Source organism: Myxocyprinus asiaticus, chromosome 33 (genome assembly GCF_019703515.2).
Source record: "Myxocyprinus asiaticus isolate MX2 ecotype Aquarium Trade chromosome 33, UBuf_Myxa_2, whole genome shotgun sequence".
NCBI lineage: Eukaryota > Metazoa > Chordata > Actinopteri > Cypriniformes > Catostomidae > Myxocyprinus > Myxocyprinus asiaticus.
Window position 1 is genome coordinate 12,067,216 of NC_059376.1, and position 18,573 is coordinate 12,085,788.

General features: G+C 37.8%; 2 protein-coding genes across 3 annotated transcripts in view; both read right to left on the reverse strand.

Annotated features, from left to right (window-relative positions):
• Positions 1-152: 152 nt before the first annotated feature.
• Positions 153-3,029, reverse strand: LOC127424289 (tubulin beta-1 chain). The gene is made up of 4 exons (XM_051669324.1): positions 2,873-3,029; positions 1,675-1,783; positions 1,467-1,577; positions 153-1,379 (listed from the first exon to the last, which is right to left on the reverse strand). The coding sequence occupies exons 1-4, from the start codon at positions 2,927-2,929 to the stop codon at positions 319-321; spliced, it is 1,338 nt and encodes a 445-aa protein (XP_051525284.1). The 5' UTR covers positions 2,930-3,029; the 3' UTR covers positions 153-318.
• A 10,684-nt stretch (positions 3,030-13,713) lies between these two features.
• The window catches only part of LOC127424319 (fibroblast growth factor 17-like), a 57,584-nt gene continuing 52,724 nt past the window's right edge, over positions 13,714-18,573 (reverse strand). For both annotated transcript variants that reach the window (XM_051669389.1, XM_051669390.1), the window contains exon 6: positions 13,714-16,302. In XM_051669389.1, coding sequence (XP_051525349.1) covers positions 16,012-16,302 — 291 coding nt within the window. In that variant the 3' untranslated portion in view covers positions 13,714-16,011. The remainder of the gene's footprint in view (positions 16,303-18,573) is intronic.

Genomic DNA, 18,573 nt, shown 5'->3' on the forward strand with positions numbered 1-18,573 from the left:
ACAAAGGTCTGGTCACCATTCACTTGCATTTTATGGACCAACAGAGCTGAAATATTTTTCTAAAAATATATTTTTTTTCATTACTGGTCCATTTGTCTTTGTATATGTACAAATCAAAGAAAAAAAAAAAAAAAAAAAAAAAGAGACTGTAACAAAAGAAAAAGCCTTTTAATGACATGACATCTGTACAGACAATAGGCAAAAACAGCAGAAGGTAAACCACTTAAAAGAAAAAACATTTGAGCTTTGGAAAGGTTTATCTTGTAGGTCAGCAAAATGATACAGCCTGGAAAACACCACACACATATATTAAGATATTTAAGCCAGCTCTTCCTCTCCCTCTTCCTCAAACTCTCCCTCCTCCTCTGCTGTGGCATCCTGGTACTGCTGGTACTCAGACACCAGGTCATTCATGTTGCTCTCGGCCTCAGTGAATTCCATCTCATCCATACCTTCTCCTGTGTACCAATGGAGGAAAGCCTTTCGCCTGAACATGGCAGTGAACTGCTCAGAAATGCGCTTGAAGAGCTCCTGGATGGCTGTGCTGTTGCCGATGAAGGTGGCGGCCATCTTCAATCCCCTGGGTGGGATGTCGCAGACGGCGGTTTTTACGTTGTTGGGGATCCATTCAACAAAGTAGCTGCTGTTCTTGTTCTGAACGTTGAGCATTTGCTCATCCACCTCCTTCATGGACATGCGGCCACGGAAGATAGCGGCGACTGTGAGGTACCGGCCATGGCGCGGGTCGCAGGCGGCCATCATGTTCTTGGCATCGAACATCTGCTGTGTGAGTTCTGGTACAGTTAGAGAGCGGTATTGCTGGCTCCCTCTGCTGGTCAGAGGAGCGAAGCCAGGCATGAAGAAATGGAGACGGGGGAAGGGCACCATGTTCACAGCCAGCTTCCGGAGATCAGCGTTGAGCTGGCCAGGGAACCTGAGGCAGGTGGTGACACCACTCATGGTGGCGGAGACAAGATGATTGAGGTCACCGTATGAAGGTGTAGTAAGTTTTAGTGTGCGGAAGCAGATATCATACAACGCTTCGTTGTCAATGCAGTAGGTCTCGTCTGTGTTCTCAACCAGTTGGTGGACAGACAGTGTGGCATTGTAAGGTTCTACCACAGTGTCGGACACCTTAGGGGAGGGCACCACGCTAAAGGTGTTCATGATACGGTCTGGGTACTCTTCACGGATCTTGCTAATAAGGAGGGTACCCATGCCAGACCCAGTGCCCCCACCAAGAGAGTGGGTGAGCTGGAAGCCCTGCAGGCAGTCGCAGCTCTCTGCCTCTTTGCGAACAACATCTAGGACGGAGTCCACCAACTCTGCTCCCTCTGTGTAGTGGCCTTTGGCCCAGTTGTTTCCAGCACCACTCTGACCTGTAGATTAGGCAAAACATTTTAATCTCACTTTTCTTCACTTTTGACAAATATAAAAATAAATAAATAAATGAAAACAATACCAACCGAAAACAAAGTTGTCTGGTCTAAAGACTTGACCGAACGGCCCAGACCTCACAGAGTCCATGGTACCAGGTTCCAAGTCCACCAACACGGCACGGGGCACATATTTGCCACCTACAATAAAGTCACATAAAACAGGTTTAGAAAGAAAACAAATAAAATGTTGCAAGAACACAAATGCACTCAATTAAAGTATAATCTGTGAACAAACCTGATGCTTCGTTGTAATAGACATTGATCCTGTCGAGCTGAAGATCGCTGTCTCCATGATATGTGCCAGTGGGATCAATTCCATGCTCGTCACTGATAACCTCCCAGAACTGCAGAATTTTATAGTAAATACATTAATGCATTTGGGGATTTGATGTCAAAACAATATACATGTTTTTTTATATAAATTGTTTCCAATAATTTGTTAAAGGGGTAATTAATGTTGGATTCAAACCTTTTCGTAAATTGCAAGGCAACAATGCAGTCTTTCATTACGTCGACTACATTTTTCATCCAAATCTGCATAGTGCTTTCATAACCGAGGGGTCATACAAAAGGCGCCAATTGTTCTCGCAAACTCCCACACGTTTAGAACAATCGGCATATTGTTGGTGAAAGTATATGCCTTATACATTGAATGAATAAACTGTATACACTTGGTTTATTTTTATACGCTAAAGTTTCCCATAACGGCTTAAAACCCTTTTTTTTTTTTTTAACTCCTCCCATCTGAAAAGACGCGCGCGCGGCAAGCACACCGGTTGGCTGAAATCCATATAAGCCGCGAGCTTTTTGAAAATTCTTTCTACGTCATAAACTTACGCATCACTTCCGGCTAAAGTTCCTGCGCGCTAACGCGTCACTGATGATTTTTCTAGGGCCTTAAAAATAAATCTTCCAATAAACATATCGAAACGATTGTATTTAACATTATTATATTAATGACCGTATTTAACGGATTTTCAAAAACATGCGGTTGTGACAGTATTTAGACTGCGCTGAAACGTTTATTTCCTTTTGTCGCATTGCAGTGCGGTTCACAAAGGGGAGTTCCAGACAGATGCCGCATTAACAGCTGGCATGAAAACAGTCGCTATGGAAAATAACAAATCACATTCGTTTGCTCTGAAAACATTTCAAACAGCTTACGTTTTACATTTAAAATAATAAAATCAAAGGTGGGAGCACATGGTTGACCCAGTTTGATCAGATGGTTCGCGTTTGGGCTGCTCGATTATTGCAGCGTCATTTACTTTCAATAACTGCGAGCAATAAATGAAAGTATAAAAGGAAGAGGAGAATAGAACGTGTTACTCATTTCATAAACACCACAACGATCAGCTAAATATTGAAACTGTAATATAAAGACTTCATTCATTTATTATTTAAAATTAAACGCAAGAGTCAAAAGCACATACTTTGGCTCCAATCTGGTTACCGCATTGTCCGGCCTGAAGATGTACGATTTCTCTCATTTTCGCTCGGCGGTTCAAATATCTGAGGAAGCAGAAGATTTCTTCTTCAACTGAGTTGAGAATGGGCACTACTCACTATTAATAGACTCCACATCTCCCGCCCCTGACTCTATACATTAATATGTATCAGCATTTCATTGGACGTATTTTTTTAAAGCCCGCCCAAAAGTAACAGTGCGTCCAATCACAACAGAGAAAGAAAACGCCGATTGGACATCTCTCATCGCCAATCGCTCAAATTTGATGTCAACGTATGCTTTTCTACGGCAACAGCTTGTTCTGTGAGAAAAGAACATAGTTGACATACCACAGAAGCAAAATACTGTAAAGAAGCTCACATATGAAATGCTGTAAATTGCGCACAAGAGACGGAAACTCTTGTTTCTTTATGGCGCTAAAATACTCGGTGTGCCACTGCAGACTTTTCTACTCAAGGTTCATGCTACAGCTCAAGGAAGTAGAGTCGAGTTTATTCTTCTTCCTCTCTTTACAGGCCAAGTAAAAATAATAAAATACAAAATACAGCCCTGAAACATATTAGTGAACAGTGTGTATAAAACTGAAAGCATTGTTTATAGACGGTTATGTATAAACAGTACATTTGTGACATTAACTGTATTAACGCTTTTGCACAAAATGCCAGATTTATATATATATATTTATCTTGCATTTTATACACTGATCAGCCACAACATTAAAACCACCTGTCTAATATTGTGTAGGTCCCCCTCGTGCCGCCAAAACAGTGCCAACCCACATCACAGAATAGTATTCTGAGATTATATTCTTCTCACCACAATTGTACAGAGCGGTTATCTGAGTTACCGTAGACTTTGCCAGTTTGAACCAGTCTGGCCATTCTCTGTTGACCTCTCTCATCAACAAGGTGTTTCTGTCCACAGAACTGCCCCTCACTGGATGTGTTTTGTTTTTGGCACCATTCGGAGTAAATTCTAGAGACTGTTGTGTGTGAAAATCCCAGGAGATCAGCAGTTACAGAAATACTCAAACCAGCCCATCTGGCACCAACAATCATGCCACGGTCTAAATCACATTTTTCCCCATTCTGATGGTTGATGCGAACATTAACTGAAGCTCATGACCTGTATCTGCATGATTTTATGTACTGCTACCACACAATTGGCTGATTAGATAATTGCATGGGTGATTGTTATAATCAATTTATTTTGTATAATATTTCATAATTTTATTTTTATTGTTATTTTACTGCTTGTATTTTGCATCAGTCGCTTGTGAAGGACTTTGAATAGCATTTAATTTGTTTGAAAGGTGCTAAATAAATAAAGTTTGATTGATTGATTGATTGATTGATTGGATTTCTGTCTTTAAGTACTGACCTTCATAGATCTTTCCTCCATTTTCTGGCGATGGCATGTACCGGTAATCATAAATAAATAAGATAAATGCTGCCCACTTCACAAACAATGCAGAGAGAATGGACGATTCCATTGTGAGAAGCATCCTTTACATGTGAAGGATACCAAACACCAACCAGAAAGTGACCTGCACACTTTGCACTCACATAAAATCTTTATAGGCACTGGTGTACAAAGCATAATTGAAATAGGATATATACAGTACCCTTTTTTATGATACCAATAAAGCTTCTTGAATATGTTTGTGTGTATATGTGTGATAGTGAACGAGAAATATGGTTTCTTATTCACTGGCAAACAGCTCTGACATGGGTGCAGTTGGATTATTAAAACTAATCCGACTGTAGGACAAAATATGCATGGTAATATAATATCTGCCCTGGCCCAGTTGCTGTGAGTGACTTAGACTGATAAAATGAGGGTTTGCCCCAGTCCTCCTGTTGTGTTATGGGCAAAGTCCTACGGGGTTTTACTGTAATGACCAGACAAGGCGGAAAATACTGTTGCAGAAGCCGATGATTATTTGAAGTGAGACTAGTAGTACTTACAATAGTTACTCATACTGTATCAGAGCAATCCACAGGCCCTTGAGTAATTCTATACTTAACTGTGTCATTTGAAATACATTAATTACAGCTGATCACAGAAGTCACAGAAATTCAAGTTTCAGACATTAGATTAGTCTGAAGCTTTAATAATAACAAAATCATGTTTGCACTTTTTTCCTTATAGCTTTTTGCCACATTGCAAGAGAAGGATAATGGATTAGCCTCTTCACTCTGAATTTGAAAGCATAACCAATATGACTAAGTAGGACTGTATCAGAGGGAAAGAGTCAGTAAGGGTTATGAGAAGAGACTAACTGTTTAAGAGAGAGTCAAACAAAGACAAATTCTGATTAGTTTGCAAGAGTAGTATACTAAAATGGTAACAGTAACATTTTAATTTGATGTTAATCATTAGGATTCGGTTTAAAATATCAGACCTGTTTTTGTGTATGTACAAATGTTTACTGTCCTCTCTACTGATGCAATTCTATTGTACTGTTGCCTTCTACTTATATAAAAAAAAAAAATGTTGGTCTCGAAAAAATACATGAAGTTAACATGAAATCAAAATGGACCCAATTTACCTATTTATTTACTAACTTGCTAACTCACTAACTTGCTCTGCTACTAAAATGACTTTAGGTTTCAGGTGACATCATCAGTCCCACTTATTTTTCAAACGCTTTCCTCCAGCCAACTGGCTCCTTTTTTATATGTAACACATTTTTCTTTGATCCCCGATGAACAAAATAATTCCTGTCCTAGCATTATTCCTGTTGTTTCTCTGGAGAATCCATCAAATTATGGAAGTAAAATGGGCTGCAAAAAGCGTTTCATGTTGACTTTTATTGAACACGCCCTGTCGGCACACTTGAGCTTGCACACAACCTGTGATGATCTCCAAAATCCAAAAACATTAAAGCACACTAATTTATCCAACCTTTTCTTTTTGTGTCCGTGCTCAGTGATTTCGTGTAATAACAGGAAGTCATACATAAAAAGCTAATGTTTTGCCTTCACTTGGGCTTCACTTTCTCACCACATGTAACAGTAATTCTTGGCTGTTCAAAAAATTATTTACTCAGTGAGTAAGCAGAACTTAGAAGAACTTGGACAGTGATTCTTGCTTTGCGAATGTGAATTGTTGCTAGATGCTGAGCCATATAAGGACTTTGATACCTTTATTACAGTGAATAGGTTTGGTTTCATTGAAATATCCGCAATGTCTTTGCCTTCTGTTGGCTGAATATCTGATTCAATAGAGAACCCCTGAGGTGACAGAGTGATTGTCTCTTGTCCCTGACTGAGCATATGTGCTGCCAGTGCACCATATTACTTTAATTATTGAACATTATTTATGCTGCTTGCTAAGGCAACCATCACTATTACTATTGCTCAAATTTAAGGTTAGGATTTTTCAAAACCCCTAATCCTTAGTATTATACTTTTGCGTATAAGTCGTGCCTCACATTTCTGCCATGGACATGAATGGAATGATACCCAAGGCATTTTTATCTTCAGGGTGGACAAGTGGTTGGGGGGGGGGGATTTTTAAGGCATGAGGAAAATCTAGGGGGGCACTCCCAAGTCCAAATATCATTGGACTTGGAAATGGGTCCTTTTGACTAGAGTCAGTAAGGCACATTGAAAACTATGTTTTAACATTATGCAGAAATAATCTTACAAAAATGTTCTAAATTGTAAGTAGATTAGCGTGTGTATGTGCCTACCTTAGTATGTACTCCAGTGGCATATTTATTTTTTTTTTTTTTGTGGCCACGAATCGGCCACAGTGGGCCTGTGCCCACCCAAATTATATGCAGGCCCACCCAGAATATTGGAAATTATTCTCTGACTTCAAAAATATATTTAATGTGAGCAAAAACAGGACATCTTCTTTCGAGGACACAGATAAACTGATGAGGAACAAACATAATTTAATACAAATATTCAAACTCATTGCGAGATATGACTCCTGTATTAAAAACCGACTAAAGACAATTACTAAATATGCCACTGAGTCCTGAAATACAGAAGAAACTGCTTGAATGCACTGCTTCACAAATCTCTCAGTTCTGCAATACTAACTTGCTTGACTCCTTGGACAGTGATTAAATTCAATCTCTGACGCCTTACATTTATTATGTAGTTCCTCTAAACCCAAATAGATGCGTCAAAGGTGGCCCATATTTAGGCCTACCCAAAAGTAATTTTCTGGCTATGCCCCTGATGTACTCTAAAGCCTGTGTATGTACTGTATGTGAATTGGATGAATCAGTCATTTTGGATCTAGAATATATCACTATTCTTGGCTGAAATCTCAGTGTGGAATATCCTGTATATGAACAGCTGTTTCAAAGAGCATCTACTGTAGATGGGAAATTCACCCAGATCCAACAGGATATTAGGTTGCCCTGTACACACAAGTCATGGTAATCTACCATTCTATGTACCTTGTAGATAACGCATTATAACTATATTCAGCTGTGTCAGATGTCAGATAAACTTACTGTGTATTATTCAGGAACTGTCCCTTTTAAACTTTGGTCTCTGTTTCTTGTATAGTAAAGCTGCCCATCCCCCTGCATTATTCAGCTTCACGAGTTATAGGGATAGCCTTATTCCCTCTCGGCTGTTCCAGACGGCTTACAGGCTGGAGGCTTCTTACACTGAATGTCTTACATGTGCAACTAAGCACAAAAAAATTATGTTGTGTCTTTTTATACAGTGTTATTCAAACTCTGTAAGTCAGTTTAAAGTGCTCATGAGACACTGTGGCAGGTAAATGACAGAGAAGCTGTTATTCTCATCTCGATTTGTTGTTTTACTATTTGAATTCTGGGAGAGGTTTGGTTTGTGGATCGCACATGTTCTCAGATTTAAAGGGAATTAGTCAGTACTGTATGAATGACATGAACAAGATTAACACAATGAATGAGTCAATAGTTTTGTTACAAAACCAAATGAGCTTTGATGTCTTGACCTAAATGGAACCCCACAATCAACTTATTTAAAGCATTCTACATAGGCACCAAATTCATTCACTTTGCAAATACACTGCCTAGCCAATAAATATTAAAAGAAAAAAAAAAGTCACATACTCTAATATTTAGTTGGAACACCTTTAGCTTTGATTACGGTGGGCATTCGGCATGGCATTTTTCGACAACCTTATTCAACGTCTCAACATTTATTTCCGTCCAGAGTTGCATTGATTTTTGGCCGAGATCTTATATTGACGACGGGAGAGTCGAACCAATCCGCAGTGTCTTCTCCAGCACATCCCAAAGACTTTCAATGGGGTTAAGGTCAGGACTCTGTGGTGGCCAATTCATGTGTGAAAATTATTCCTCATGCTCCCTGAACCACTCTTTTACAATTTGAGCCTGTTGAATCTTGGCATTGTCACCCTGGAATATGGCCATACTGTCAGGGAAGACAAAAATCCAGTGATGGGATAACCTGGTCATTCAGTACATTCAGGTAGTCAGCTGACTTTATTTTATTGCCGCATAACGTTGCTGAGACTAGACCTGACCAACTGAAGCAACCGTAGATCATAACACTGCCTTAAATCCAAACAGCAATTTTTTTTTTTTTTTTTTTTTGGCCAGGCAGTGTAGATTGAATGACTCACAATAGTCATTAGCATGTTGCTAAACTAACAATGTGGTAGCCTACTCTAATAAGCCTAATAAATACACAGCACACACAAATTTAAAATATGAAAGAGTATAACATATAGTAAAATTGTGCATTTGTAATTGACTTTAATTAATTATTTTCAGCTTTGAATAAAATATGTTTATAGTGTGCAACAGTCTGGTTCCAGAAGTAAAAATCCCATTCATTTTCTCCATGGGAGGAACATTAATGACAACTTACTAATCTTTAAACACAGACCTACTGTGAGCTTGGTTGTTAATTGATTGTATATGCTTGAATCCATTAGTATGTGTTATTTCATCTTCATCTTTTATGTTTAATAGTGGAGCTATACTACTGATTATCCTGAAGGTTATCAATCCACCAATCAAAGAATCATGCGCACTCTCAAAATGCATTAATATTTGCATAAAAAGAATATTTTGCTGTAAAAGTCAAATGTATTTTTATATTTATAATCAACATTTTTATATCAATAGTTTTATATTTTTCCATCTATTTTAATTTGATTACGCCATTCGCAATGCTTCATGAGATTGTAGTTCATTTATTGTCGCCGTCACTATACTGATCACCCCTGCTGGTCTCACTAATTCCGAGTTTCCCACTCGTCAATACGACTTAATATTGTCATTCATGATTACGTTCAAAAGAAGGACTTCTAATGATTCCTCGCCAGGCCATTTAAAATGGCTGCTCTCCATCCTTTTGCAGTGGTCAGAGTGCATTTTATAGCATTGAGTTATGCAGAGATACACCTGTGGTGATTGAGACTCCTTTAAAGCTGCCTAAATCTGATTGAGTCCTGTTCTTGCAGTCTTTCCAGGGAAGTGCTGGCAGGATATGAGTTCTGATAGTAATGCAAGTGGATTGTCCCACCCCCCTCTGCTTTCCTCTGCAGTCAATGCCTGATGAGCCTCTGGAGACATGGACAGAAGATCAGAAAGTCAGTTTTTGGGAAGCCTTGCAGAACATTCATTGTTGCAGTGAATGATCCAAGCAATAAGAGGTAGATAGCACACTTGTCAAACAGGTCTGTCATAGGGCCTATTTACTCTTAGTCACTTAGCATAATCATATGGCATATGCACATTCCATTTACATTTAGCAACATTAATGTTTCACCGTAATACAGATAAAAATAAAAAATAAAAAAAAATTATCTCGTCCTCCTTGCTAGCAGTAATTCTCTAAACAATTTTGAAACTTGTATTACAGCACTTGCGTTACTACTGCCTCCCTAGGATGATTAGCTTCTGTTGTTTTCCTCATTTTTAAGTCGCTTTGGATAAAAGCGTCTGCTAAATGAATAAATGTAAATGTGTAAATGCATCGGCAAGGCACATTTTAGCTTTGCTGCCAGAGTGTTCCTTTCTGCAGTGAGGTTCTTAGCTATTTAGCATTGTACAGGATAGATATTGGTTTTAGGGGAGGGGTTTGCATCTTCTCAATCAATAGCATGACCTAGATATAGATCAAGGGTCATTAGTGTGCAAGCTGCTCTGTAGCCAAGGGAAGTAATTTGCAACAGGCTGACATTTCAAAATCTGCTTTACACAGTGTAGCTATGGTGGTCAGAGCAGAGTTTATTAGGGGTGCTTGCTACGGCACACATCAATATTTCTATTGCTAACACTCAGGGTTAGGGATTTGAACAAACCAACTAACCCCAGTTATTAAATGTGTGTGTGCATAAAATGGCTTGAGGAGAGGTGTACTACATCGCAAATTTTTTTTCGTACTATTATTTACGTATTTATTGAGCACTGGAACACATGTATACCTACTTATTCATGCGATTATCTAATCAGCCAATCGTGTGGCAGCAGTGTAATGTATAAACTCATGCAGATATGGGTCAGGAGCTTCAGTTAATCTATTTTCGTGAGTGCGCAAAGCGCAGCGCTATGCACAATGACCGTGTGCTAAATCGTATCAAATTTTTGTGAGAACACTAATGCCATGTGCAATTTCCGTGCCAGCGCATAGCACAAGTGAGTGGGAATGTTGCACTAACTGTGGGCGCAACTTGCTATTTTCCTAAGAAATAGAGTAATTGCGCTAAGGTGTTTCAGACCCATGTCTGTTTTTAATGCAAAGTCTAAATTCAGTTTCTACATTTGAAGTTTGGAGGTTCCACCAGGAAGCGGTATTAAAGTTCATGTACAAACTCTGAAAAGGTACAATATGTATTTATGATCTAATTTGTATTGCTATTTTTTCCATCTGTTGTAGTAGAGTGATTTTTAAGTCACTGGAAAAGGGGCCAGTGGAAGAAGTTGGAGAGAGTAAAATGTTTGGATTTGGTATGATTTATTTGACCATTTTATTATTTGTATTATATTTTCATTTAGTTTGAAGTGTAATTTGAATTTGGAAATATTTGGTTTAATTTTCGTGTTTCTGACATTCTCTATAGACCATTTCAAGCATGTAAACAATAACAAAGGAATTAAAAGGCTACTGGCCTGGGAGCACTTCCGTAATCATTACCAGATCCTTTAAATAAGGCTCTGAGTTAACATATTTTCTCAAAGAACATCAAAAGTTTAATTGAAGTTACTTATTCAGACGTGTTGTTGATACTGAGCATCTACGCGAGATGTTGTTCATCTACCAGGGATAATATGTATGCTACTGTTGTTAGTACTGCACGTATCCAGACATCTCACTTCACTGCAGTGGTTCATGTGTCCATTTGTGTTTTGTTTTTTTGGAGATCTAAACACTTTAATTTCCCTTAGTTCCAGACATCCATTAGATCATGCATTGGCACTCTTCAAATAGAGCCCACAAATTCTTGTTTTCAGAAAAATCCAACAAACTTTTGTGAACTTTATGCTTTAAAAACATCTGCCAATGCACGGGGTAAGTAAAATAAATGTTATTAATGATAAAAACTTGTTTTAAGCATAGTTTTTTTTTTTTGTTTTTTTTTTTTTGCAGTGTGGGACTACCCCTTACAAGAATCAAGATTTCTGACAAACCCCTGTGGCAAACTTGCCACTGATTATTTTCACATGCAAATGAGCTTTGCAGCAAACTCTTCATAGCTGTCAAAAGTTTGCCTTAGAAGTGTTTACCAGTAGTGGAAAATTGTCCATTGTTGCCAAAGGTTTGCTGCAGGTTCACCACTACTGGTGAAGTGCTGCAAACTTCTGGCTGCAGCTTTTTATTACAAAGCACCACATTTTCTTCAGAAGATGTAAAAATTTTTTGTTGTATTCATAGCTGTTAAAATTGTATTTCCTTTTTTTTTTTTTTTTTTTACCCAAACCCATGACTGGCATAAACAACACTTTAAAGGTGATTTTCTTCATTGGATTTAAAGGGGTCATGTCATGAAGAATCAAACGTTCCTTGATATTTTGACATATAAGAGGTCTTTCTACTATAAAAACATACTGTAAATTTCAGAACTCAAAACTTAATCCCCAATGTAATAAAAGCTTTTATTGAAACCAAGCTGCCAAAACGCGTCCTTCTCTACATCTGTGTATTAGTGATGTCACAAAGGGGACTCATTAATTCATGACCGCCTCTACAGCAAAAACATCAATGCCTACTTTACATCATCGCACACTTGGCCCCGCCCACTGGGAGGTCAGTTTGTAAAGAGAGAGTGAGAGAGCAGGATATAGACCTGCTGATCTGCCTCTTGTTGTTTTGTGCATCTGTGCTATTTTAAATTGTTGGCGTATGTAAACACGCACTAGATGGATGTGTTTGACAGTTTTGATGTGTTCCCGGTGATGTGCACCTCAGTGCGGAAACTAGATGTGTGCGTCTTCAGAGTGCTTTGGACTAAGTATGTGCATAATGTGGATGTGTCCTCACTGTATTTCAGCTTGGATTGCATGTTTGGTCGACTGATATCAGCGTGGATTGCTTGTGAACCAGTCATAAAACGATTCAAGCTTTGCCAAGGAATTGTCATTGAAGGATGGGGCAGTTAAAAACACTACTGGTCTCAATCAAAAACGTAAGTAAACAGTTACATTTATGAATATTTCAAATGTCATGACTGTTTGATAGTTTATGGTGCTGACACCTTGTCTACACCGGGCATGTCCTTTGACACGACACAACGGTTTGAGGCTGTTTACACCGGGCGCATTGACACTCTAAACTGTTTATTTGTGTTGTTGGCAGTAGTAGCACCAGCGCAAGATGGAACGGGACACCTGTTTACTCTTGGCATGACGCGCTGCATCTGACACTTCCATGGTAGACAGCATCATTGAATATATTGAATATATAATGGGTTCTATTGCTTTAGACGCAATGCGCCTCTCGTGTCCGGTGTAAACAGGGTGTAAGTATTAAGAGTTGTGCTTGAGATGAACAGTTTAATGCAATATGTTGGATGTTTTTTATGTGCAAACCCTGAAATGTAGTTTCATAATATTGTGGGATTGTTCATTCTCTGCTGATTAAATTTCAAATATGGCTGTATTTGAGGGGATGCACAATGTTAGCTAATCAGAACAGTGGGTGTTACGCTGACGTTTAAAGGAAGAGCTCAGGCCAAAACCGAGAGTTCAGACAGAGGGCCAGAAAAATTATAATATATTACTAATTTATTACTGTTTTGGTGAAACAAAGGTTACTAACATTATCAGTGGACCTCAGGGAAAATAAAAACAAAGAGCATTTCATAACCTCTGTAAGTTCTGTTTAATCAGTAATACAGTAATTTACTGCTTTTCCATTTGGAGTCACCAAACATCTTGTGTTGCATGAATTCAACTGTATGGCTTTCTTATAAGGCCTCCAAAGCACTTGTTTTGCTAAAATGCTAACTTTAGCAATGAATTGCAAAAGCCTTGCCCAACTTTACCTCAAATATTCTGGTGGCTCTCTCTAGTGCTTAAAAGTGATATTGCGGCACTCATTGGCAAATGTGTTGCCACAGTGGAAAAACAACAAATGTAGAATACACATCCTTGGGCTTGTTAGAGGACTGTGACTGATCTTACACTAACAATAAGTTTGTACATGTTACGCTTTTCTTTTTGGAAATCGGTCAATACATTTTTTTTTTAAAAATCAGAATTTTGAAGATCAGTGTGATTTTGTATTTTATTTTTATTTTTTTTTGGGAATTTGTAATACCTGTTTCCATCATGAAATTTTCAATCATGAAATTAGTCAGTTGTGTTACTGGTGATACAGAGAAAATACTTGTATTTAAGTGTAAAACCACATAAGATCACTGACAAAAGAACATGTAAAAATTGGTAAATTACATTTATTTTAAAAATCCTGCAATGATTTAGTATGATCTTTCATGAAAAAGAAAGTTTGTTAAATAAAGGTAATCTACTTTTATATTTATATAAGATCAATTTAATTTAATTGCTATAGCATATAAATATATTATTACTACATAACTACATCTTAAATAATGTAACACTGTAGGTTTGAGATTCACACCTGGTATTGAGGAGAATATGAACTACTTGCAAAATAAATGTTTTATTTTAATATTCATGTCTGCCTTTTTTGCCAAATCCATTACTTGTGATTATCTTACAATCACTTTGGTCTTCTTTAAAGTGGATCAGCAGGCTTAGTGACTGACATCTGCTCTCTGCAGCTGCTGTGCTGATTATCCTGCAAATATCACAGCTTATGAATATGACAAGCCTGTCGAAATTAATCAGAGCTAATTTATGTGCTCTGATGGGAGCACATACTGTAGATTCCAGATGCAGAAAATTAAGTGTGCTATGAAATTAGCACAATTTATTGTCATAATTTATTCTGAGTAAAGAAGATAGAAGTTGTAATTGCAAAAAGTTTTTCCTTAATGTAAAGTTTACATGATAGTGTTGTTGAAATGGGCAAATGCAGAACTACATAATCAAACCTAATCCATTGCTACACTGGAGTACATTGCAGTGGTTAGGAAATATATTGTTGATATAAATAACATACTGTTGATGAATGTTACCATGTGGAGAGTCATGGGTTTATTCCCAACATACCATCAAAACTAGACTTCTTAATATAGTAACATAGCGTTTAACAGTGCCTACATATTGTGATTTAAAGGATAAAACCACTTAGTCTGCTCAGAAAATGCCCGACAAAGGCAGAATACAGATGGGTTACTAAACAGTTATGTCGATTGCAAAACATTTTATTCTGTCAGAATACATGGCTACTTTTGAATGACTGTCAATAGAGAGAGATGCTTTTTGCCCCTAGAATGGTGTAGGTACAGCATCTACCAGCAAGGCTCACTGAACCATGCTAACCAGCCAAACCTTGACCTCTTGGCCCCTACACTAGATCAGCCTTGCAGTGGCAGTAGAATGAGAGCAGGTGGCAGCAGAGAGCAAGTGGTACTTTAGGAGGTGACTCAGTTCACTTTGCCTTACACATTCTGCCAAATATATTTCACTGTTGCTTGTTGATTTCATAAAATGAATTCATAAATGTATTTTACCCAACCACAATATGTTTGCCTCTTTTTAAGGTAACAGTCTCTTACAATCCAACTGAAATGCCCTCACATCGAACATGGAAACTTGTAGCAAGGGTCCGAAATGAACTTTTTGCCACACCTGCAATGGCGGGTGAATTGTCAATAAAAACGTCTGGAGTAGAAAACAAACTTTAGGCATTCTAGATAAAATTTTGATTGTAAATTTCCACTCATCTAAGTGATGTGTGCTTAAAGAGTCATGATAAATGTCTTCTTAAAGCTGAAGTATGTAATTTATGTGCCACTAACGCACCAAACAGAATTGCAAAAATAAACTATCTCAGACAAAGAGACAGTCCTGCCCCCGACTCATGCCATTGGTTGAGTTACATTGTTGGGGCAGGTCTACGTGTCTAGTTCAAAACAAACAACGCAATTTTCATAGCACCACAGAAAGACAGTGCTTACAGTTTTTTATAAAATTAACCTATGAATGGCTTACTAACAGTTGTCTCTGCATATTAAGCTGGGATAGAAGTATTTTAACACAGAAAAAGTTACACACTTCAGCTTTGAGTAGATAGTTTACATAATTTAAATCACACACATCACCCACAGTATATATATAATATTTCACACTGTGCAGGAGTTCTTCGCAGTTAGCTAACAATTAATAAGAATCACTTGCAGACTCCTTTTATTTATTTTTTCCATTTCTATTCAAGACACATGAGGTAAGGTCAATCATCTTTGAAACTGATGTTGATTTCTATTTCATATATATAGCCCTATTTAGCATGTTGTCTTTAGTGTCTTTACAAAATGCTCACGCAACACACATACAAATACCACCTTAATTATATATATACATTCTCTTTTACTATAATACCATATTTACAAGTCACCCCTTTACAATGAGCATCCATTCAGTGTTGTTGGTTTTTTGCAAGTCCATTAAGTATGAACATATATAAAAAATAAAGCTGCCTCTTTTTATTATTAAAAGGAAAAAGTCTGATGAGTCCGTGTGGCACAGTGTTAGGAAGCAGCGTGGGATTTTCTGTTGCGTTTAGCCCGTCGGTTCGGTGGAAAGCTAATAAACTCAAAGTGTTTGGGTTGGTCCGAGTTTGGGAAGGGAAGGTGACCTTTGTGGAGGCGCTTGATGAAGTGAACCTCTCGCTGGTTCTCCCTGGTTTTGGAAGCCTTGATGGGCCGACCTTTCCTGCTGAAGGCCACATACCAACCCTCGTATTTAGCGTTCTGGAAAGCAGTGTAGTTGTTCTCCAGCACAATCTCTGTGAAGATGCAATCCCTTCCTCTGCCATTGAGCTGTGATAAAGAGAGGAGATTTCAGTCAGGTTATATTGCACAGAACATGTTTAACAACATATCAATGAATCACATATATTTTTTTAAAGGACTAAACTACTTGATTGGCTGAGTTGTAAGTGAACTTGTTTTTGGTGAAACAGTAATCATTGACCCTAACTGTGTTTTTACAATGTGACATTGTCTTGACATTTTCTGTCGGCTGTGCACAAAAATCAACAAGCGGCATATAAATGGAGCTGACTGATTAATTTCCACTATTTTGATTCCTGGTTAAATACATTTATGCCACCATTGTGCTGCATTATAAAGTCTGTAAACGCATCATTTTTGCACAGAGAAAAATGACCATGTATATATTAGTTGAGAAATTATTTGCAGTCCATCTACAGGAAACCCTTTGAATTTTTAAAGACAAACACATCCCCAAAATTCAAAGTCCAGTCTATTATACCTAAAAATCAGCTTTTGTACTGTGATAAGGGAATTAAAGGGAAGGGAAGTAGTAGTTTATATTTTACTGACTATTAGTCCTCTTCCAAAACCAACAGACCGATCGGCAGACTTGATGAATTTTATACTGACACCTATCAGCATGGATGTATGAAGTTTTTGTCTAATGGTCGAATTGCAAAACATGGATGGTCATGTGATCTCAAAACAACCTTTTCTAGGCTACTGATATGACTGGAATCTTTATTTCGTGTGAGTGTACATCATTTTAAACAAATGTGTCAAAAGCAATACTTTAAAAAATCCAAACATTAAAATTCTCTCATCATTTACTCACCCTCATGCCATCCCAGATGTGTATCACTGTCTTTCTTCAGCAGAACACAAATGAAGATTTTCAGAAGAATATTTCAGCTCTGTAGGCCCATACAATGCAAGTGAATAATGGCAAGAACTTTGAAGCTCCAAAAAGTAAATAAAGGCAGCATAAAAGTAATTCATTCTGAAGTTATCAAATCAGTTTTAGTTGGGAACAGACCTAAATGTAACTCCTTTTCACTATAAATCTTGACATCAGCAGTCTCCTTGGCGATCATGATTTCAAGCTTGATTACACTTCCTAGTGCCACCTAGCGATCTGCACATGCGTCAACTGCTAGGAAATGTAATCAATCTTGAAATCATGAACGTGCCTAGACTGTAATGGCAAGATGTACAAAAATACACTTCAAAAGACATGTATTAAACCACTGGAGTCTTCTGGATTACCTTTATGCTGCCCTTATGTGCTTTTTGGAGCTTCAAAGTTTTGGTTACCATTCGCTTGCATTGTATAGACCTACAGAGCTGAAATATTCTTCTAAAAATCTTAATTTGTGTTCTGCAGAAGAAATAAAGTCATACACATCTGACATGAGGGTGAGTAAATGATGAGAGAATTTTCATTTTTGGGTGAACTTACTTTAAATTACAACCTCTGAATTTAAGCATTTCCAAAACACTTAGAAAATTGCTTGGTTTTAAAAAAAAGAAAGACTCACACAGTGTTATCATTTACACAGCAATGCCTGATGCCTGTCATTGCTTATTCTTAACTATTGTCTGCGCCCTCATCTTTCAACACAGTTTAGGGGCAGCCAGAATGTCTCCATCTAACTCTCCCAGCACTGTGTCTCATGGCATATCCACAGTGCTGAAGACATCTTTTCCACTTCCGTGAAGGAAGAAATGGCGTGACATCTGACCAAGCACAGAATGGGTGTGAATGCAGTTTCCTCTACAGGCATGGCAGTTGACTCTCAGCCAAGCTTACACTGATCTTCACTTCTGTTGGAGAAGTTCTCATTCACACCGTCTCACTATAGTTTTACAATAATACTACATACAAATACAAATGTGGATTGTAAAATAGCCGCACTCTGTTTTCCCGGAATCTGAGCATAGTTGAACCAAACCTGACTGTCACTGGACAGAGCATAGCCTAAGACACATGTTTTTCATTATAACTCAATTTTGACAACATGTGTAGTTACTGCATTTTGTCTTTGCATGGCAGAGTAGCTGTTTAACCCTTCTCAACGTTTGCACACAGCTTTTTTCAAAATACTGTACATAATTGTGAACTTGTAAAGGATTGACACAGTTTGTCAGTTTAAATGTTGAATGCTAAATGTCCACTCCTCTGGCTAATAATCAGCATGAGAAAACGATTGATTGTTCCCATGCCAACTTTTCATGCTTTATCTCAATATCCTATGATTTTAGCTATTTTTAGTTATACCAGTAATATTAAAAGGAATAGTTCACTCAATGTTTTTT

Bases quoted from the DNA above. Each gene is read 5' to 3' on its own strand.
- LOC127424289 (XM_051669324.1), bottom strand. From the start codon at position 2,929: ATGAGAGAAATCGTACATCTTCAGGCCGGACAATGCGGTAACCAGATT. The intron at 1,784-2,872 runs GTATGTGCTTTT...AAAATTCTGCAG, and splicing joins GTAACCAGATTGGAGCCAAA to TTCTGGGAGGTTATCAGTGA. The intron at 1,380-1,466 runs GTTGGTATTGTT...CCTAATCTACAG, and splicing joins ACCAGACAACTTTGTTTTCG to GTCAGAGTGGTGCTGGAAAC.